Source organism: Parasteatoda tepidariorum, chromosome 8 (assembly GCF_982258835.1).
Source record: "Parasteatoda tepidariorum strain Cologne lab strain chromosome 8, Ptep-v5.0, whole genome shotgun sequence".
In the NCBI taxonomy this organism is placed as follows: domain Eukaryota; kingdom Metazoa; phylum Arthropoda; class Arachnida; order Araneae; family Theridiidae; genus Parasteatoda; species Parasteatoda tepidariorum.
In genome coordinates this window covers 58,158,899-58,183,000 of record NC_141762.1, presented here as the reverse complement: position 1 = coordinate 58,183,000, position 24,102 = coordinate 58,158,899, and the positions used below count along the sequence as shown (strand labels likewise).

Below are 24,102 nucleotides of genomic sequence, written 5' to 3'. Positions count from 1 at the left end.
ACTACTACTTCTATTATTGGTAAATTCCAGTCTTTTTTTTCTTCCTGGAAAAAATTTGAACAGCTAGTTTTGATCTCTTAGAAAAAAAGAAAGAAAAAAAAAACGCAGCAGAGCAGAAGAAATTCAGCTGTTACTGGATAAAATTAAAATAACCAAAACGGAAAAAAATTAAAAATAATCCCTTCGAATATTAATAACCACTTTCTGGTTTCAAAAACACTGTCCTAGCTTACGACACAGAGACTCCAACCTTTGTTAATATGAAACTATGTAAATGCTTTGTTTTATTTTACTTTAATGAGAACTTGCATATCAGTTAAATCTTTTCCATCCCATTTGTCAAATGGAGACAGAAGCTGCAATCTCTGGCTTTTGGGGTCAACATCAATGTTCACAGAAGATCCGTCATCAGGAGGTGCCTGGAAGGTGTCCTCGCCAGGGTCAAAACCTCGAGATGGCAATTCATCACCAGTAGGTTCATTAAACCTGAATTTTTCTCCTAAACAATTGAAATAAGTTTTAAGATTATTAAACATACAACCAAAAAAAGCAATAAAATAATTCGTACCATATTAAAAAAATATAACATACAACGATAGTTTTTATATACAGCATAAATATAATTGATATTTAATATTACTTCTCATAATAGTTCGAAATATTAATTTATAATTCAGATATAAATTTACAGTTATTAAACAGGCTAAAAAGAATAAACCATTATGAACATTATGGCTTTGATTTTAAAGGCGTCAGAATCTGCGCAATCTAAGGATACTAAATACAGAAATTGAACGCACGCCTAAAAATGAGATGAAAAAGGCTACTAATACAACATATTAATTAAAGGAGGAAAAAAAGCTACCAATACAATGTATTCCTTAAAGGAGAGGGGAAATAAAGCACAGTATTCTTATAGCTTGCTTTTTTTTAAAAAATAATTACATTGTAGAATTTCAAACTAAACATAGAACTTTTATGTAACAGTACAGTGGTACATATCATTGAATTATTAAATTGAAAAAATTCATATCAATTAGTGATCCTTTCAACTACCTACTTTTACTTGTAATTTTCTACTATAGGGCCTTTAAGAAAAACTATATTGATTAAAAAAAAAAAAAAAAAAAACTTCGAAAATGCTATTATAAGAATATAATTTAAGACTATGCAATGGAAAAGTTTTTTTTTTCTTCCCCCAATAATTTGTTCATATTTTGATTTGGAAATTTCCAGCTATTGAAACTTCATGGCTTAATCTAGATTTGCTTAAACTCACTTAAATTATAGATGTGAAACAGAATGTGTAATAAAAAGTTTTCTGCAGTATAATGTCATCTTATTTTGAATAGAATAATACGAGGCAAAATTGAAAAAAAAAATTTAATATTAAGGAGATTTACAGTAACTAGTCAAAAACTAAAGCATTACAGTCAGTACCATGTAATCCATATCTAATACAATAATTAGAGGTTATAAAGGAGCACAAGTGTGTACTTTTGTAACTTATTAACACAATTAAGCATGAGGAATAGAATTTATATTAAAAGCAAAAGGGGGAAACCTTAATTACGTCATAATTAACATTAATAAAAAAAGGCTGGTTAAGTTTCGAAACATTGAATTCTTATTTAATATACCAGTAAAAAACAGTTTTATTTCTTGTTAAGTACTTGAACACATCTTCACAGAATATACTTCATAAATGTATTACACCCAATAAAGATGCTTTTATAGTTTAATTCATAAAAGCACACCAATATGCAAAAAAAAAAAAAAAAATCTTTCAATCTAGTAAACAATAAAATTCTTACTTAACTTTGTAAGTCAGTATATTATACAATAAATTATATAACAATTAAACTTAAAAAAAATAAAAATAAGTCTATTCCATTTTAAACTGTTAGCAGTTAAAATTGGAGTATTTAAACTGCTGTTTATACCTGTGCCCGAGCATATTTAAATTAGACTCATTGACAATTTTCATTCATTCTTAGTTCTAATGCTGATCTAGTACTAAAAAGAAATCCATCAGTCATAAAATGAAATTATGTCAATCAGACGAGAAAGAATTACTTTTACAGTTTAAAAAAAAAATTAAAAAACTAAGATTACTGATGAAAAATAAGCGCTTCTTAGGGCTTTTAAATAACAGGTTAAAATAAACAAATTTCAAAAACCTATAAGACTTGAATCATCAGGTCTGTCTTAGAAGCAGAGATTGATATAGAACTCCCCTATCAATTTAATTTTCAAGCTAGTTTCAAATGTTTCAATTTTAACCGAACCAGAGAATAAAGGCACCAATAAAAAAATTAAAAACAGTTATTTAAATATTTTTTCTTTACTTTTTTAGAAAAAAAATTACAATTATTGAATTTACATGAGCCCTCCAATAAGTACCAAAAACGTAACCAAAAAACAATACCTTTTGCTCCAGTTAATTCATCATTCAGGGGATCAAAATCTAAGGTTCCAGCTGTAGATAATGCAACAACCATATCAGGAGAGGTGACAAATGCATGTGTAGCAGGATTTGCATCATTTCGTCCGGTAAAATTACGGTTATATGATGATACAATTGTATTTTTGTCTCCTTTTTTAACATCTTTCCTAAAATGATATGCAACATAACACTTTAAGTGACATGAAATTACATTAAAAAAAATTTTCATTTTTAAGATGCAGGGATAAAATACAAGTATAATTAAATTGTTTAGAAAAAAGCTACCAAAATCTCAAGATACAAGAACAGTTTGCAAACCTTGAAAAAGAAAAAAAAATCAGTTTTTGACAATTTGAAAAAAGTAAATCATTTATAATTAACACTTAAACTGAAGTTGAACACAGTATCTCCCTGTGAAGTGGGCACCTCACTGCTTCATCTGTACTGCAGTCTGTAACCAACTATGATAATGGCAGTAAAGTGGTCAGTGTGAGGGAAATATATGTCCTATTACCATTGTCCTATTTCTATCGATGTTAGGAGTCAAAAATATTGCACAGATATTCCAGAGGGGGATTACCCTTGGTCATTTCTTATTCAAGTGAGTATCCATAATCTTAGCAATGAGAAATTAAAATGTTACATCTGAGTTTATGGTTTAACATAAAAAAGCTCAGTTAAAATAATTTAAGTTAAAATGCTATGGGTAGAATACTCTCGAGTAGGGGATCACCATAGGTTATTTCCCCTCTGATAATTAACAAATGTAGAAAATTTCAAGCAAAAGACAGTAAATTATTTTTTTTTAAGTCTAATTAATAAAAATATAATTGCATGAAATATAAAATATTCAGATTTTACTTTCTCATTCATTTACAGATATAAATCCCTTCAATTCTTCAATTTAGTATTTTATATTTTCAAATCTAATAATTCACACCATTTTATGAATTAATATGAATTTAGGTTTATAGGGAAAGATTTTTGGTACTATCAACAAGATTTGAGTGTGTACAAAATGTTTGATGTACTGATATTTGAAGTACTGATCTGTCATTATAGCATAGCTTAAAACTTTTACATTTTATGGCAAGAACTGCATTTACTGCTAAATAAATAAAAATTGAACAGGTTTAATTATTTCAATTTTGATAACACTTAAAATTGTATCAAACTGAATTGCTGGACTTTTTCTTATATACTTAAACAATCTGCATGTTGTGTCAGTAAAATGTATTTTAAATCAAATCTTTAGAAACAAGGATCAAATCTTAAATTAGCTTTGTAAACACTCTAAACATAAAAAGGAAATTTGAAAAAATTCAAGTGAGGTGGCAGTATGAAGCGGGAAAAACAATTTTCTTTAAAATTAAAAAGCTCTTATTAACTCATTAAAATATAAACATTGCTTTCACAAAGACTTTTGCTAAAGGACTGAACAAGTTGATATGTGCATTTACATATTTTTTCCGATGGAAAACCACCCAATTTTAAGATCAAAAAGTATATGCAATTGTGTAGTATTCTACAATACAAAAAAAGCACTTACCTATCCCATTGTCCGATGCATGGACCACAAGCATTTGCAAGTACAACACCACCAAATTCTCTTAAGATTTGAGCCTGAAAACAATAAAAAAAAAAAAAGCTCGAGAATTGCACTCAATAGGGTTTCAATGTGAAATGAAAACAAAAGAATTTTTTAATTCATTCTTGTAATTACAGGGAGAGGGGATAAAATTTCGAACAAACAATTTTTCTTACAAATGTATTAAAATTTTTTTTTGTTGCCGTATGCTGTATATGAATAGCACAAATATTTTGATTTTTTGTTCTATCATTATTTAATAAATGCATTAGCTGATAGATAATAAATGCACTTAAAAAAAAAATCATAAATATTAAAGAATAATGATTGTAAACCAAATGCTTCTCTCCTTTTGCTTTCTTTAGATCAAAAGGAAACTTTTGCTTACAATAAAAATACATAAAGATGCTAAAAGTAGCAAAAGAAAGGGGCAAGAGGGTCAATTAGGCACTAAAATATACTGTTAAAGCTCAACGTCAAAAGGCCAGAACTGCTTCTGTTCTGAATCTATCATGTTCTAGCTTCCTTTCCTTTTAAAAAAAAAATTCACTTTTTTTAAAAATTATTTAATATTAAATATAGTGTTACTTACTTGACCATCCCTTTCAATTGTAGCTCTTATCTGTTCTGATCCAGGAGTAACGATAAATTTGGATTTAGACCTGATACCATGATCCAATGCTTGTTTTGCTAAAGATGCAGCTCTAGACATATCTTCATAGCTGCTGTTTGTACAGCTTCCAATTAATCCTATTAGAGAACATAAATTTAATTCTCACAACAATAAAATTAATTTTTTAAACAGATTTTGGTGTTTTAAAAAGTATTAAAATATAAAGTTTGATTTAGAAATTGGGAGTAACTTGCGATAATTTCTTACTATGTCTTGTTTTATTATTATGAGTAATTAATTACTTTATACAGTAGAGCCCCCTTATGGCGAACTATGTATACAGTAGTAATCACGCTATAAGAAATAGTTTACTATATCCAAATTCAAGATATTTTTTTCAGTTTATCAGGGGGTCAGTCTAAGTTTTTAAGAGGCACCTATTTTGTGAAAATTTAGAGATTAGTGAAAATCATACTAAGAAATCAACACAAAATTATGGTAAAATTAAAAAAAATTTCGAAAATTGTTACTACAAATGAAAAATTACTTACGACTAGTAAATTTTTACATATATTTTTCTCATATGTTAAAAAAAATTTTGATACAGAAAAATCCGTAAAAATCATTGCCCATAGTTAAATTTCAACTTGAATTTAATAAAAACATGCATTTAACAGTACTAGCAAAAAAGGCAATTTTCATTCTAAGAACTTTTTCGATTTGGTCATACAGAAACAAGTTGCACAGAGAAAAAAAAATTTCATAAAAACTAAGGTCTATTTAGAATAATGTTTAAAATGGTTGCATAGTACTTCCTGAAAAGTTAGAGCTTCGTTTGATTTTAAAAAAATCACTACGAAAAAAGCTTGCTATAATATGCTGCAAGTAACCAGTTAGGCTTACCACACAGCACTATCTGACCAAATACGAGCTACGCAATCATAGAAGACAGCTGGCAGAAAAGCCCCTTTTTCTATAGATCGCGACGAGAACAGGGTTTGCATGGTTGGTACTAGCGCCTTTGTTTCCATTTCAATTAAGGAACAGAGTGGCTGACGCTTCCCTTCTCCCAAAGCGTTTTGGGATCCCAACATGCTCTCACCAATGCAAATAATAACTGGCAAGCAAAAAATAACTTCAAATGTTTAAATTATCTAATGCTATAAAATTTGGTAATCATAAATTTATATTTCAATGTGACTGCTTCATAATGATAAATAAATTATTTTAGATCAGATACACTGACTACAAAAGAGAAGCAGATTCCTCAATGTTAAAAAATTATTTCATGTTTCAGTTAATGTAATTTGGATGAGGTAACAAAACAAAGTGATCCATGTTAACCCCTTTCTAATGGCCCTGTGAATGGTGAAGACTGTTATCCTGGCCCACTTGTTGTACCACCCATAAGCAAAAAGTTAAAGTGCAAGAAAAGGTTTGTAGCTTATGATCATAGCGTAATACAAAAGCACCAAATTTGCTGACTCACCCACTTTTACTTCTAATGGCCAGTCATTTTTCTTAGCATTAGCACCCAACTCCGAAATCGGATGAGCCAAATCAGGAGTAAATGGTCCATTAACATGTGGTTTAAGCTGGGGAAAAAATTGAAATGATTAAAAAAATTGTAGGAAGTAATACAACCATCTCAGCAAATGTAATATAAATATACAATAATAAACTCCTTAACTATTATTAAGGTTCAGCTATCAATTTCTGAGACTGACCAAAGCCTGGAAATAACGCATCATTCAGTTTAGCTAAGAAAAAGTCTCCAGTTTAGCTAAGAAATTATTATTTTTTTTTTTTAGAAATTAGACTTTATGGGTCAACATGTGGAAATCAAGACACTTCAAGAATGATACATTAATTCCAAAGCTCCTCGAACTTTTCCATCCATTTTTTGCAGAATGATCCTTTTTTTGCTCTTAAAATAGGTCTCAGTTTCAGCAATAACTTCATTTGAGCTAAATTTCTCTCCCTGGAGCATCTTGAGGTTCGCAAACTGCCAGTAATTGCTAGGGTCCATATTTGGAGAGTAATATGAGGTCATTCATAAAATTCTATGATCAATATTATTGGCTTGTAACAAGGATCGTCTTGATGAAACAATTTTTTCTTCACTTGTGAGGCCGTTTTTCTCTCGATTTTCTCCCTTAGTCGATCCAATAATGCCATGTAACATTCGCTTTCGATAGTTTTATTTTTCCAAGATAGTTGATAAACAAAATGCTTTCCACATTCCAAAATACAAAAGCCATTAACTTTACGTCAAATACAGGTTAAAATATTTCGATCATAAGGAATGCTTTAAAGTTTAGTAAAACTATGTATAGAAGTGTACATTAGAATAAAATTAAAGTGGTCATTTAAACAAGAATAAAAATCCAACAATATGATTAGAAATTCAATGAAGTTTTAATTACTCATTAATAACCCAGACTGTTTAGAGAAATAAAGGCAGATTAATTGGCACCCGTATATTAAATTAAAGGTACTGAAATTTGTGGAATCACAGTAAAAAAAAAATCAGCTCATTCAAAACAATCAACCAAATGCCGATAATAGATGACATATATATACATACATATACATACATATATACATATACATACATATATACATATATATATACATATATATATACATATATATATACATATATATACACATATATACACATATATACACATACATATATATATACATATACATATACATATATATATACATATATATACACATATATACACATATATACACATACATATATATATACATATACATATACATATATATATACATATACATATATATATACATATACATATATATATATATATACATATATACATATATATATACATATATACATATATATATACATATATACATACATATATACATATATACATACATATATACATACATATATACATATATATATACATATATACATATATATACATATATACATATATATACATATATACATATATATATACATATATACATATATACATATATATATACATATATATATACATATATATATACATATATACATATATATATACATATATACATATATATATACATATATACATATATATATACATATATATATACATATATACATATATATATACATATATACATATATATATACATATATACATATATATATACATATATACATATATATATACATATATACATATATATATACATATATACATATATATATACATATATACATACATATATACATATATACATATATACATATATACATATATATATACATATATACATACATATATACATATATATATATATATATACATATATATATACATATATACATACATATATATATATATATATATATATATATATATATATATATATATATATATATATATATATATATATATATATATATATATATATATATATATATATATATATATATATATATATAAAAGCAGTTTCTAATAATTTGAAAATCTATTTATCAGACAGAAAAAAATTTATTTTTATAATATTTTCCTTCTAAAATCAGTTTCATATTTATGTATATTTCCTTTAATTCAATTAGTTTCATTTAGTAGTAGTATATAAACAATTAAACTTTTGACACAGATAAGTATATTTTCAAAGAAAATGCAAAGCTGGTGCATTGGTTAATTGCCCAGTAACAACTATGGTATTCTTAAAAAACTAAAATATTAATACTTATAAGCTCAATATCCCTTGTTTTCAGTGACCTTTAATCAGAGCATATAACACAGTTATAAATACTGATTGCTTCTTAAGTCATTCGAATAAACCATAATAAGCTCATTTAATTTACCATTAAATCTTTTTGCCATTTTGTAATTGTATAGATGTGTGATTATCTGCATCTATAATGCACCTCATTAGGAAAATTCATATGGACAGCTGTTAAACTAATTAAAAACCAATAAATGCTTTAAATGCAACTTAAAACTGAAATTATACACATACTTCATCGAGATTGATTTCAATAACCTTGTCATATTTACATCCTTCATCTGGTGTCAAAAGATCGCGGTATTCATCAGCCAATTCAGCAATTTCTGAAAGAAAATTAAAGAAAATATAAAAGTGTAGCAAATACATCCAATTAGCAAGCAAATATTTTTAGATATAGTACAGAAAATACATTGTTTTAAGTTGTTTTTTTTTTTTAAAAAAAATGTCTATCTGTATATTTATAAAGAAAAAACGCTTTGAATCAAAAATGTTTTTCTGATAAAAGAAAAAAAAATTGCGCTATCAATATAGTATTTAAAAACATCTTTCACCTATAAATCATTAAAATTACACTAACAATTAAAACATAATATAATCAGTACATTAATTAAAACACACAAGCAAAAAAAAATTTTTCTTAATTACATATAAAATGTAAGAATTTTTCCCAGTAAAAAACATAAAAAGAACAAAGTCAATGAGTCTTACTCTTTATTGAAAAAAAATAGTCCTTTTCCACTTTTATTTTAACAAAGAAAAGAATAGCAATAGCACGTTAAAAATATTTTCATAATTTATATATATATATTTGCTTTTATTGCACTTATGTTTTTATTATATATCTTTATAAATCAGAATGACATGATAATCTGCAGAGCCAGCTGCTATGCTACAAAGTTTCAACTACCAGACAAGTAACAAATGTAATTTTGTGTTCATAGTGTGAATTAAGAATTTGTAATGATTATAGTCTATGTGTTCCATACCAGTTTTATTTCTTTTATATTCAATAAAAATATGCACTGAATGAAACAAATCATAAAATGTTAATAAAAATAAACACACCTTGCCTTTTTGTAGCAACTAAATAATCTCTCATTCTTTTATTATATGGAAAGACTGAAGTTGTTGCTCCGATTTCAGCACCCATGTTGCATATTGTGCCCATACCTGTTAAAATATTTCACAGATAAATAAATTCAGATGGAAAACAGTTTTTTCTACATTAATTTCAAAAATAAACTAAAGATATACAAATACACAACAAAAATACTTTTATTACTTCAGTACATTAGTTGTAAAAAATACTTCCATTTATTTAAATATTTGCAGTTATATATACAGTTTAATACAAAGGTTAATTGAACAAGAACTATTTTTATCTGTTTAAAGATTACATAGTAACAATGATAAATTTACTAAAAACAGAAAACAAAAAAATATTCTTTAAAAATACAGTATGCTCATAATTGAATTTGACATTTGTGAGCAATCTATAAAATAAAAAAATAAAAATTAAAAAAAAAAAAAATGTGCAGAATTTTGAAAAAATTAGGTGGTGGAATAATAAAATTATGGATTTTTGACAAGTAAAAAAAAAATTATTCTATAAAGTTACTTCTGTATGGGCAAACATTATCAAAACTTCTTTGAATATAAAATTGAAGAATGAGAATAGATGACAGATAATAGTACAATAGACAAAAAACTCTACCTGTGCAAGATATTGAATCAACGCCTGGTCCAGTATATTCTACTATAGCACCAGTGCCACCTTTTACAGTTAAAATTCCTGCAACTTTGAGTATAACATCTAGAAATAAACAATTAACAAAACTTAATAACAATTATAAGATGAAATGAATATAGATTGAAAAGCATGTCTGCATAAAATACACAATGTGATAAACTTTATTCACACTGCACCTGTATATGCAATACTGTTTGTTTAGGTCTACAAAATATATAATGGTAACTTAATAAAAATACTAAGAACCAAAACTTCAGGTGAAGTTAACAGACCATACAAGAAAATACATATACCATATACAAGCAATTATTATAGAAATAACTACATTTAAACAATAAATCAGTAGACATTAACTTATGTACATCAAGAAATAATCTTTAAAAATAAATGCCTTTGTTCAAGTATAATGCGATAATGATTAAGTGGAACAAATATAGGATGTACAAAAGAAACTAATTTTTAAATGCATAATGTTTAGTCACAGAATAGCTTGTTTCTGTAAATAACTACAATTAAATTTGAAATAACATAAAATCTGAAATAACATAACATAATAAAAGAATGGACTGTAAAAAGGATAAACATTGAATAAAAATAAACTATTAAAACCAGAGTTGGCAAGGTTTAGGACAGAATGGATAAACCCACAGTTTAAACCAGGGTTTAAACTGTGGCTTGTCCAAAACCCCTTTGACCAAAACCTTTTTACTCAAATTATGTCAAAATTTTTAAGAAATATTGAGAAAAATAAAAGGTAAATTTTTGAATAAGAAACAAAATGAAGAAAAGTTTTTGATTTATTAAAAATGTTTATATTTTTAATACTGCATTATTTATCCTTAAAAAACATAATTTATCATTATTAAATGCATATTTATTTATATTTAAAGGATAAGGTATTCACTTTTGTTGTTCAATGAATTGTGGAGCTTCAAAAATTATCTTATCCTATTATATTATTATTTTCCTTTAATAAGTCAAAGCAAATTGTATAAAAAGTATCAAATATTTATTAATATATGTCATTATTAAGCGTACATTGGTTACACATAGAGAATTTATATCTTTTACCAGTGTTCAAGGTTTTGTACACTTTAAGACAGTAAAACCCACGTGTCCTGTCAAAAACTAGTTCAGGAAGTCAAAAATCCCAACCCTGTTTAAAACCATAAAGAAAACAATAATGTGTGATAAATTTATCAATCAACAATTTTATTGCTTACATGATGCCTTTATAATTAAATACAACATTTTTATCTAAAATTTAAGTGAATTTTGAAAACATTGAAACTAATTGTGAAGAGAAGGTTTTTTGTAAAGTTCCCATGTAGACATTAAAATCGTCACATCCTAATAACTCCAGCAAATATACCAGCATTGAACTGTTTATATGATGTTTATGGTGTTTTTAGAAATAAAATCAAAATTTAAAACTACAAAATTATAATTTTAGCTACACACTTAAAAAGAAATAATTGATATTTGACTAATAGATCTTAAATCAGCAAATATAGAATCAGAGAAACATTCATATCTTAGAATAATGGAATAAAAACATTATTTTAAGATATACAGAGATAAACCTATTAATTTAATCACAAGACTTAGATGGTAAAACCAAACCATACATAAATTAGTGGATAAAAATTTTATGCATTTTCAAAAGTGCACACTAGAAAATTATGGACAATGTTGTAAGCATTTAACATTTTTGAAAAATCTAAAACTAAAATAGATATGTAAAAAAAAATGCAAAAAGGAAATAAAAGGAAGTAAATTTTTAAATGTTTTCAAAATACTATCTGCTTCAATAATATTTCATAACAAATTTGATCTAAATAACAATTCTAATGCCAGAGAAAATTTTTAAAGAACTTTTACTACAATCATGTAAAAAGAAAAATGCTTCTAACAGTTTTGTATTTTAGAAAATTAAAAAGGCAAAAAACCTGACCTAGAAAGAGATTTTTTACTCATATCTATTCATCTTTAGTTACAAATAAAGTAATTGCTTATCTATATGAATATAAGAAAAGGGGAGTGTAATGATGAAAGCTTTTGCTGCTTCCTTCATTAACCGTATCGTTGATAGTGGAATGTATGAATGTTCATTTTGGCCAATATTGAATGAATAAAAACAATAACGTTGAGTTTCCAGGAAATAATGTGCAAATCATTGAATGTAAATTTAGGTTTTATTAATCATAATTTGTAAATTATAAAATGGCCATTTCTTCAAAAAATAAGAAATCCCTTAAAGGGATGAAAAAAGAATACTCTCTATTGAGAGATCATAAAGGCAGAACAACATTTCTGACCGTTAGAAAATTAAGACCGGGAGTCCCCCGAAGGGGTCCCAGCCTTTCCCATTTAGAAATTCAAAGTGAATATATTTATTCTCAACGGACAGAGAAAGAGTATGGGTAGGAGATCCAAAATTTGGCGATTTATCATAATATATCATAGCCAAAAACAAAGCCAACTAGCATGTCCACATGGGTTAAAAAGAACACCTTGGCGATCACGAGTCGCCAACAAATTTATGTGAATTATTATAACCATGCAACCGAAACATTTAGCCGTTGGAAAATTAGAATCAAAAGTTATAAATAGATTTTTGTTTTCGATTAGAGGCGACAGTGAATTAATATGTCTGCATAATAATGAAATAAAAAAAAAGTATCCGTTACATTGATCTGGAAGAGAAGAAATAAATATTTTATGTTCGTTTAAAAAGATTAAGTTTTTGATTTATTTTAAAAGTAATTCTATTAATAAAAATAAGCTTAAGTAATGAAGGATATTTTAAAAGATAGAAAATAAATATGTGTATGCCAATTCTGGCATCACATATATCCCCGCTGGACACAGAAAAAAAAATATATATACATATTTTTTTTTATTTTTTTTTTTTGGATCTCCCCCCATGTAACAAAAAAATTTTATGCATTGAAACATAATATATTCAAGGAACAAAATATGAAATATACACTTATGTATAATTAAATATCAAAGTAAAATTATTATTCAAAAAAAATTTTAGAACATACAGTTGTAGTTCTAAGATATACTTTTAACACTCAAGTTACTAAATATCATATGTAAATGTTCTGAGCTATACATGAAAATTTTTTGCTGAGTATTTAAAATGCTACATTTGCTTAGCATTGTCATGACCTGGCCAGGATATTTTTTAATTTCTCTCAACTCAGAGAGAAGAGCAAACTTACAATATTATTATTTCTACCTTTTCGTACAAGTCCTTTTCTTGAGAAAAATAATTTACTTCAGTTTTGTTTGCCTCCATTATTTCAAACTTATATATTTCAGCATGAAAAAAATCTGAACATTTTATTATGTTCATCTAAATATTTATACTCAGCAGAAAGAATTCTTATCTTTATTTTAAACAATTATTAAATAGCTCATTTAAAAACATTCACTAAAAGTTGCATTAGCTTTTCACAGTAAAAGTATTTAAATCAAAAAGTAGTATTTTGGTGTGTATTACTTGTATTAAATAACCCTTTTCTTATGCACAGGAAAGTATAAATATATTATCTTATTTCAATTCACGTTTAAAAAAATTTAGGACTGAGTAACATGTCCAATATTGTTAATAAAAATTCTTGTTGTTACATTATTACAACTTAGAATCCATGTAATCTTTACGGTTGTTCTAAATTTAAAAAAAAAATTACCATTGAATTAATTATTCATGTTTATTTACATTGTAATAAAAAATCTTATCTCTACGTCACTTAATGAATTTAATTACCTGGCGCCTAAGTAAAGAAAATCACCATAAATCATTCCGCACAGATGCCTCCATGCAAAACAACAGCAACAATGAGATAGAGTTTAATCAATATAGATATCAAAATTTATTTATACTGTACTATAGTACCTGTTAAATGTGAGCATGTGGTTGAAATTCCATTAAATATATAAATACAAGTATTATTTATGAATTCCATATCTTATAAAATATTCATTGTTTACCAACTAATCCTAGAATGCTTTGTGTTAGCATCCATTGTGCATAAGGGTTAAAGATTGAAATATAAAAATTTTGATGAGTTCTTAGAGTAAACGATTTCTTTCATGTAAATATTTATATTGCTTGAACTTTTAATCAATTATACAGTTCTTCATATTTAAACTGCACAAAATATCTTTACACCAAAATTTTACTGTGATTGCAACTTGTTAAAGTCTGTTTTCATTATCACATACGAAAACTAAAAAAAATATATATAACTTGAAATGCAAAAATAGTAAATATATAAATTGAAAATACACTTGAAATAAAAAGATATTTATATGAATGGAAAAAAAATGCTTTACTTTATATTTGTAAACAAAATGTTACTGCCTTTACAGCAGGAAAGACTCGAAAAATCATATATCTTTCATTCACAAAACCAAAAAATTTTCTAAACGATTCTATTCCTTAAATTGTAATGAGATTTATAATTATCATTATTCCTAGAGACATTATCGTTATCATTTAAATGTTCCTTTCTTTTATTCATTAATAATAATCTATCAATATGCATTTTAAAAATCCTACCATGATGATTATCTAACATTTGAATTGAATATGTTACATCAGTATGCTTTTTAATAACCTTGTAAGGACCAGAAAACTTTTTGTTATATTTATCCCTTGATTTAATATACACAATATCATTAGGTATTAAGCATCTGAGTTTTGATTTTTCATTATTACTTTTGTTTTGTTTACATTGGGCGTCTGCAATATTTTCATAAGTTTTATCATACATTTTATTTAAATCCGAAAGAATTTTATCCAAATAATGGCCTTTATCTATTTGTTGTACTTGAATATCGGGATTATAAGTATCAAAAATTAATGACAAATTTCGACCGAAATGTATTATATTAGGTGAATATCCAGTTGTGCTATGCTTAGCACCATTATACAAGTTTTTATGAATTCTTGCTGCATTTTTAAAATTTATGCCATCTTTCATTAAAGAATTTATTGTTGATTTTATGCTGGTATTGATTCGTTCACTAACAGAATTAGCGGCAGGATGTGCACAAGTAGTGTGATTCATTTTAATTCCTAATGACTTTGAAAAGTATTCAAATATTTCTGATGTAAATTGAGTACCTAAATCTGTTAAAATCATATCAGGTCTGCCATAAGTGCAAATATATGCAAAAAGACAATCAGTGACAGCTTCGGTAGTAATTTTTGTTAATGTAAAAAGTTCTAAATGTTTGCTGAAATGATCAATAAGAGTTAAAATATATTGTTGATTAGAAAAAGGTCCTACTATGTCTAAAGAAACAAATTCAGATGGTCTTTTGGGAATAAAATTATTTTGTAAAGGAGCGTGAGGTATTCTATGATGTTTATTTTCCATACATTTGGGGCAAGATTTAATAAAATTTTCTGTATCTGAATACATACCATACCAAAAATATCTACATTTTAAAAATTGGTAAGTTTTCTTAATTCCAAAATGTGGAAGATGAATTATTGCAAGAACTTTAGATATTAAGGATTTAGGAACAACAATGACAGGAAATTCTCTATCATTTTCCATATGTACATACATTAATAATTTAGTGTCAGAATCAATAAAGTAATGTTGATTGGATTTAGTAAATTGTTTGTTTTCAATATTGCTATAAATTTTCTTGATATTTTTATCCAATTTTTGTTCAATTAAGAATGTTTGATTAGAAATTTCCAAAAGGGGGTCTTTGTTTACATTGGTATAATTTATATAATTTTGTTCATCATCATTAGAGTTTTCAATAAAAGGAAATATTTCATCATTCACTTGAAGTAATTGAGGATTACTACATATGTCCTGTTGGGGAGGTTCTTGTTCTAATCTACTAAAATAATCTGCCAAAACATTTTTGACTCCAGAAATGTGCTTAAAAGTAAAAGAATATTCGCTTAACTGAATTAACCATCTAGTTGTTAAGTCCATGGGAGAAGAAGTTTTCTTATAATGTTTAAGGGGTTTACTATCAGATAAAATAATAAAATGTCTATTATACAGATAATGTTTAAAAGCCAAAACTGATTTTACTATAGCCATTAATTCTATTTTGATAGCAGGGTACTTTCTTTCTGCATTTTTAAGTGTTTTGGAAAAATATGACACAGGAGACAGTTTACCATCAAATTCCTGTAAAAGTACACCAGAAATAGCAAAATTTGAACCATCTGTATTTAAAATAAAATCTTTATCCCATTGTGGGAGTCTAATGAATGGTTTATTGAAAAATATCTCTTGCAGAGAATTAAAAACATTTTGATGTTCTTGAGTCCATTTAAATTTAACTTTAGGAGAGGTCAAATCAATTAGCGGTTGAATTTGCTTAGCATAACATGGTATTAAATTTCTATAATATCCACAAACACCAATGAATTTCTTAAGTTGTCGTTTAGTTTTTGGAATAGGAAAAGATGTAATTTTAATGATGTTTGATTCAATTGGTAAAACTTTCTGTTCTGATATTTTAAATCCTAAATAATCAATTTCTTGAAGGTGAAATTTACATTTACTTGGTGATAGAGTTATATTATATTTAGTTAAAACAGAAATGAGAACCTTTAGTTTTTCTACCGTTTCCTCAAAAGAATTACTTGCAATGACTATGTCATCTTGATACGCGAAAATTCCCTCTATTCGAGTTTCCTCAATTATTGAATCCATAAGGGCCTGAAAAGTTGCAGAAGCTGTTTTTAAGCCAAAAACTAATCTTTTATTTTTAAAAGTTCCCCAAGGGGTTGTAAATGCTAGCTTATCTTGGTATTCTTCAGGGAGGTTCAATTGCCAAAAAGCACTAGGAAGATCATATGATGAAAAGAATTTATAATTAGATAAATTTAGAATGATATTTTGAATCTTAGGAAGTGGGTAAGCCGAATGTTTAACAATGCTGTTAATTAATCGTAGGTCTAAAGCTAATCTAAATTTTTGTTTTTGTTTGGGGTCATTAGTATTCTTTTTCTTAACCAAAAGCATTGGGCAAGACCACTGTGTTGCACTTCTTTCGATCAATCCTGCTTCGATCATTTCATGCAATTGCTTAAGTGTCTCTTGTTGAAGAGCTTGAGGCACAGGAAATGGCAAAGTGCGAATAGGATAATCATGAATAAAAGAAATTTCAGGTATTACTTTATCTGTGTGCCCGAGTGTCTTTAAAGATTTTGAAAAAACTTGATAATTCTCTAACAATAAATGTTTTAATTGCTTTTGTTTTGCTTCATCAAGATGACCTAGCTGGAAATCATCTTCTTTCAATTCCCCTTTTCTTAAGTCCACAATATCTTTTGTTGGTACAATTAAATTTAAAAATTCCTGTCTTTTAGTTTGGTCTAGTTCTTGATTATTGACAATAGAATCATTTAAATTTAATTTTGAATAGTCATAATCTTGGATAGTATCTATAGGATACATTTGGCCGATAGCTTGTCCTTTATTTAAATGTAAAGTCTCTTCAGATTTATTTTTAAGAAAAATATTACAAGCATAGTATTTATTATTTTTGTTATAGAATCCATGAAAATTTTTAACTTGTTCTAAATTATGTATTGAAGAATAAATTTCAATATTTTTATAGTCTATTCTTGGTTCAAAAATTACATTAGTATTCAAAGGATTCTTAACTATTACTTTAGCATAGATATATTCTTCAGGATTCAACAAAATTTTATGATTTAGTACAGCTCGTCCATTTTGTTTAGTGTCCAAATTTTGTTTGTTTACATTTTGTTTATTTACATTATGAATCTCTCCACAAATATCCGACACAATATCTCCATCAAAATCAATGTCTACATTATCCGTAGTTTGTTTTTGTCCTATTAATGGTACTTTTTCGCCATTAATTGTTATAAAATTGCCCTTAGGTGACAATTGAATATTATGCATTAGCATAAAATCATATCCCAATATCCCTTCAAAAACTGAATTATCCAAATGTGTAACAAAAAGTGTATGTTTGTATAGTTTGTTGTTAATTTTAAATGAGATTTGAATACAACTTAAAAATGAAACCTTAGAGTTTATAGTAGTAATTGAAACTGAACGTGAAATATATTTATATTTAATGTTATGTTTAAGTTTATTAAATGTTTCATTAGAAATTATTGAAAGAGAAGAGCCTGAATCAATCAGAAATGGGACAGAATAATCTTTAAGTTGTACATTAATGAGGGGTAGTTTAGGTATTTCATTGTGTACATTTGCAATAATTTCATTAAATTCATTAGTTTGAGTAAAACATTCATTTTGCATTTTTATTTTATTAACTGTTTGGGTAAAATTATCTTTCTTTTCATTAATGCTTGACTTATTATTAGCTGATGACAAAATATTAGGTGGTAGCTCAAATGCATCAGCCATATTTGAGCTAAAATTTAGTTTAAATTGGGGTTAAAAGTGGTGGCATTAGGATTTGGATAAGTTTGTTGTCTATTATCATTACTATAATTAGGATTATTATACGAGTGATCTCTATTATTTTGGTAACTTCTATTGGGGTAAAATCTATTGCTTCTAAAGTTCCTTCGAGTTTGCAAATTTCTATTATGTTGATTAATCTGCACATCCGATTGAGAAATATTCAAAAATTCTCTACAAAATTTCATAATGTGACCATGCTTGCCACAGAAAACACAAAAATTCTGCCGAAAGGTATGTTGGTTATTATGATAAGGGGCCTTACGATAATTACTACTATTCGAATAAGTTTTCGATTTAAAATTTCTATTTTTGTTTTCAAATTGTCTCTTATTTCCATCAGATTTATTTTTATTATCATTATTATTTGAAACAATATTGTTTATCTGCTCTTTTAAATTTGAAATTTCCGAATTTAGATTTAAGATCTCATCATTACCTTTAAATTGGTTGTTAATAGCCGAGTCTATATTCTGAAGTTGTTGTGCTCTTTCAACAGCATTCTCATAACTTTTAATATTTTCTTTCAAAATTGTGACCTTAATATCATGAGGAAGAGCTCCCATTAGATGCGTGTACTTTAAAGTATCAATTGCATCTGAATCATTTAAGTTAGGATACACTTTATGGAAAGTTATGTTTATCCTATGAGCTAAGGATCTTATTGTTTCCTGAGGTTTCAACAAAATATTATTCAAAGCAAAAATAGATGAATTATCATCTTGTCTAAAAAAATCCAAAAATTTATGTTTTATTTCAGTTAGTGTTTTCATTTTAACCAATGAAGGTTCTTCAATATAAAATTTTAAAGCATTGCCTGAGATTAAAGATCTAAAAGTTGCAATAGCTTGTTCTTCATCTAAAGAATTAATCTTAACATAATCTTCTAATTGAAGAAAGAAAAACTTTGATGTGGTTGGATCACCAGCAAAGGGTTGAATATGAAAGTTTATATTATTTTTACGTTTAGACATATTTAATAATCAGATAACTTAAAATTATATATAGATATATATAAATGAAAAATAGTTATACCAATTAAAATATCAAGTTAAGAAAAATAATAATCATTTTTAAAAATTGAAAATATAACAGCAATAATAAATTGTAATCATTAAAATAAATAGAATATAAGATATTCATATTAAATGAAAATTAATTCCAAAAATATTTAATGAGACTAAGAAATAATTGCTTTAAAAAATGTTATGCATTGAAAATATTAAGTACTGAATCTGTAAAATAATCAGTTAGAAATTGAAAAGCACTAAATGCAATAATCTAATTGTGTTAATTTAAAAAAAATTTTACTGCAAAAAAAAAGCACTGCAGTTTGTGTAAAAAAAATTTCTCTCCGATTTTGATGAAAGAGAGAGAGAAAAAAAAATTCACTGTGGAGAGAGACACACACACAGTTGACCATTTCCGTTAGCTTTTCTTGAGAAACACATTTTCAAGAAATTCTTTTGAAACAGACACATTTGCTGGAATTCTTTTGAAACAGACCCGAACACTTTTGAAGATGTTAGAAATACCGTAGAAATTGATTTCAGACAGTTTTATGAGAAACATAGATGACTCGTTTTTCAAACGCACTGGTATGCTGCTCAGGACCTTCGGAAATTTTTATCAGGATCTTGAAGATTTTGACATCGGCTGTAGTTTCAAACAGGATGCAAATAGGAATGATACATGATGGACGTAAATATTCTTACAGGATACGTTTCCCCGTCATTAGGCACCACTTTTGTAATGATGAAAGCTTTTGCTGCTTCCTTCATTAACCGTATCGTTGATAGTGGAATGTATGAATGTTCATTTTGGCCAATATTGAATGAATAAAAACAATAACGTTGAGTTTCCAGGAAATAATGTGCAAATCATTGAATGTAAATTTAGGTTTTATTAATCATAATTTGTAAATTATAAAATGGCCATTTCTTCAAAAAATAAGAAATCCCTTAAAGGGATGAAAAAAGAATACTCTCTATTGAGAGATCATAAAGGCAGAACAACATTTCTGACCGTTAGAAAATTAAGACCGGGAGTCCCCCGAAGGGGTCCCAGCCTTTCCCATTTAGAAATTCAAAGTGAATATATTTATTCTCAACGGACAGAGAAAGAGTATGGGTAGGAGATCCAAAATTTGGCGATTTATCATAATATATCATAGCCAAAAACAAAGCCAACTAGCATGTCCACATGGGTTAAAAAGAACACCTTGGCGATCACGAGTCGCCAACAAATTTATGTGAATTATTATAACCATGCAACCGAAACATTTAGCCGTTGGAAAATTAGAATCAAAAGTTATAAATAGATTTTTGTTTTCGATTAGAGGCGACAGTGAATTAATATGTCTGCATAATAATGAAATAAAAAAAAAGTATCCGTTACATTGATCTGGAAGAGAAGAAATAAATATTTTATGTTCGTTTAAAAAGATTAAGTTTTTGATTTATTTTAAAAGTAATTCTATTAATAAAAATAAGCTTAAGTAATGAAGGATATTTTAAAAGATAGAAAATAAATATGTGTATGCCAATTCTGGCATCACAGGGAGATAATTGTTCAAGCTTTTGTATTTAACATATAATTTTATATCTAAAAACTTTTGATAACAATTTTAATCTGAATATTTATACCTTTTGGTGATGTCCAACCAGTTAATTTTCCAGTCAATTTCACTCCAATATAATTAGGACACTTCAACTCCCAAGGAAGATTAGCCATAACATCAACTGCATCAGCTCCACCAACTCCTATACAGAGCCCACCCAAGCCACCTATTGTTGAAATTTAAAAATTTTAAATACATTTGAAACTTAAATTTTAAAATATTTAAGCCACATGAGGCTTTTATTAAGTATTAAATACCTCCATTGGGAGTGTGACTATCAGTACCAATCAGTAAGACACCGGGAAAGGCATAATTTTCTAGAATAATCTAAAACAAAAAAAATTATTCACAAATTTTAATAAAAGATTAAAACTGAAATTTAAAAAAAAAATACATAAAAATCATCACCATTACCAACGTCTAAAATAAATAATCTAGAGCTTGAGCATGCACAGAAACAGGAGTAATAATGACAGGGGCAAAAATTCTCAATACAACCATCAACTTTCAAAAGAAAATAAGAAAAGCTTGTAAATCTTCAAATCTTATACATACTGTAACAAAAAAAGTGATTCTTATATGATTTGGCATAAATATGCAGTTGAAAAAAACAGACAGTCAAAGCAGGTAAAGAACAGAATAACCCCTGTGCAAATTGGGTAAAAAAAAACATCAACGGGTTACACAGATTCTAAAGAAGTAAAGATGTTTCCATTGACTTATGTATAAAAGAACTCAATTATTTAAACATTCAGCATAAAAAATATTTTATAAATACGTATCGAAAGAGTCTTAAATTTTATCCATTTAGAACTTATTTTTGATGATCCCTAATATAAAAGTTACCACACAGTAGACACTATTTTTAAACACCAACACACCTTAATGAAATTTTACCTAGTTCAGATAGAAAAGTATAACAGTTTGCAGATTTGTATGAAACAAAATATTGCTTTCGGAAAAATTTTGTCTTATAAGTTGACTCAAAATGAAAATAAAAAAGATACCATGTCAATTCAACCTGGAAAAAGTAAGAAAACAAACTTACAATAAGATTGGCGCTTTAGTTTTCAGAAAATAATGTCTTTGTCCTGAAAAATAGTTTTGAGAAAATTATTTTTGCTCCCAGCTGGTCTGGCTAAATGAGAAACATTTTTCATAAGATCTCTCACTTTGCATAAAGTTTGCCTTAAATATTAGGGAATATAATCTTGGTTTCCTTTTTCTTTTTTAATGAAATTTTAAATCCATGCAAATCCTTACATAAATTTTACATAGACATGGGAAAAATATAATGCAAATAGATATTTTTCAAAACTGCATTAAAATTAAACATCTTGATAGATTTTTCTTTAAACTCCCTTATGAATTAATAAGGTTTATTCATGCAAAATCTAACATTTTACAGATCAAGTTCTACAAATTTGTTTATGGAAAGAACATTATGGTTTAACTAATATAAATATATATATAAAAAAATTAACATTAATAGATTTAATATTTTATGCATAAAAACTAGAAGTGTATTAATAAGAGACATTTACATGGGGTTATTTAATCATTATACAAGCATTACTAGAAAAAGAAAATTAATGATGTTTATTTTTGCTAAGAAGATTCAAAATCACTGAAAATTTTTAAAGATAAAATCTCCTAACAACCAAGACATGTTTTTACATTTCTCATTTCAAATGCACTATATACTTGACATAAATTTAATAAATAACACTTTTAACAGAGAAAAAAAAATTTATAAGTCATTGAACAGCAGACCCACATTTTGGATAAAAATATGCCTTCATGAAGGACTTTTTGATTGAACTAACCCGCATTTGGGTTACACGAAGAGGAAAACCATGAAAACCACTCACAATTAGCCTGACAGCAACGAGACTAACCCACAATCTGTCTACTACTTAGGATATTTTACCTCAGTACTGTAGTCTGTGCGAGCCAGGTAGGGAATTCGTTTCGACCTGGAATAGCTGGGAATCGAACCCGGATCACCTCATTGGGAGGGGATCATCATCACAAATTTAACGTGCATCAGTTACCATTTAATACAAAGGGATTCTCCATTAATGGTCAGGATAGCCCGGTTTGTAGGGCACTGAGCGCATGTCTAAGAGTTCGTGGATTCGATCAACGTCGGCCGAAGACTCCTCATGTAGTAAATTGTGATTAATGCACTTAAATCTGTCAAGTCTCAAAGTCCTACATGTTTCCATAACAAATCAATAGCACTGGGGCTGCTGATCCAGGAGTTTCCTTGTCTTCTGGATTGGTTCAAAATTACAAGGCTATGGAGTTGAACATTAGCAGTCGTAAACCCAAAATTGGGTCGGCTGTTCAACGACGGATATTAAAAAAAAGAGGGGGGCTTCTCCAGCCAGCTGGATTGAAACTCCCGTTCGCACGAACACTAGTCCAACGCCTTGCCAACCAGCCCAGAGTAACAAGTTTTTTTAAAAAAAAGCATGCAAAATAAAATATTTAATTTAATTAGAAATTTGAAAGATAAAAAGTTCTAGTAAAATTGACAGCCTATGCCATTATTTCTTTTGATGTATGCAACCGAATACGAGGCAAGTAATAACTTCAAACAAGCCCTACTTGAGCTGCACAACAGGATCAATTATATCGGTCTGAATTGTGAAATGAAAGCTTAATCAGTGAGAATAGTTTCCTAAAATCCAAAAAGGGATTCTTCTTTTCACACAGACCATAAAAACATATCAAAATAAGGTATATAAAGTAAATAATAGGAAATGAATATATAAACAGGAAAATTTTTGGAAATTTCAAAAAAATACAAACATTGCATGCCGAACAATTGCAAAGAAGTC

The 24,102-nt window shown here is 27.2% G+C and overlaps 1 protein-coding gene across 1 annotated transcript in view; it reads right to left on the bottom strand.

Annotated features, from left to right (window-relative positions):
* LOC107450820 (aconitate hydratase, mitochondrial) overlaps positions 1–24,102 on the bottom strand; it is a 38,675-nt gene that overhangs the window by 5,728 nt on the left and 8,845 nt on the right. The window contains exons 8-17 of the mRNA XM_043043143.3: positions 21,514–21,583; positions 21,282–21,422; positions 10,142–10,240; positions 9,493–9,597; positions 8,659–8,750; positions 6,137–6,242; positions 4,627–4,784; positions 3,996–4,069; positions 2,429–2,613; positions 294–499 (exon numbers count right to left, since the gene is read on the bottom strand). Coding sequence (XP_042899077.2) covers positions 294–499; positions 2,429–2,613; positions 3,996–4,069; positions 4,627–4,784; positions 6,137–6,242; positions 8,659–8,750; positions 9,493–9,597; positions 10,142–10,240; positions 21,282–21,422; positions 21,514–21,583 — 1,236 coding nt within the window. The remainder of the gene's footprint in view (positions 1–293; positions 500–2,428; positions 2,614–3,995; positions 4,070–4,626; positions 4,785–6,136; positions 6,243–8,658; positions 8,751–9,492; positions 9,598–10,141; positions 10,241–21,281; positions 21,423–21,513; positions 21,584–24,102) is intronic.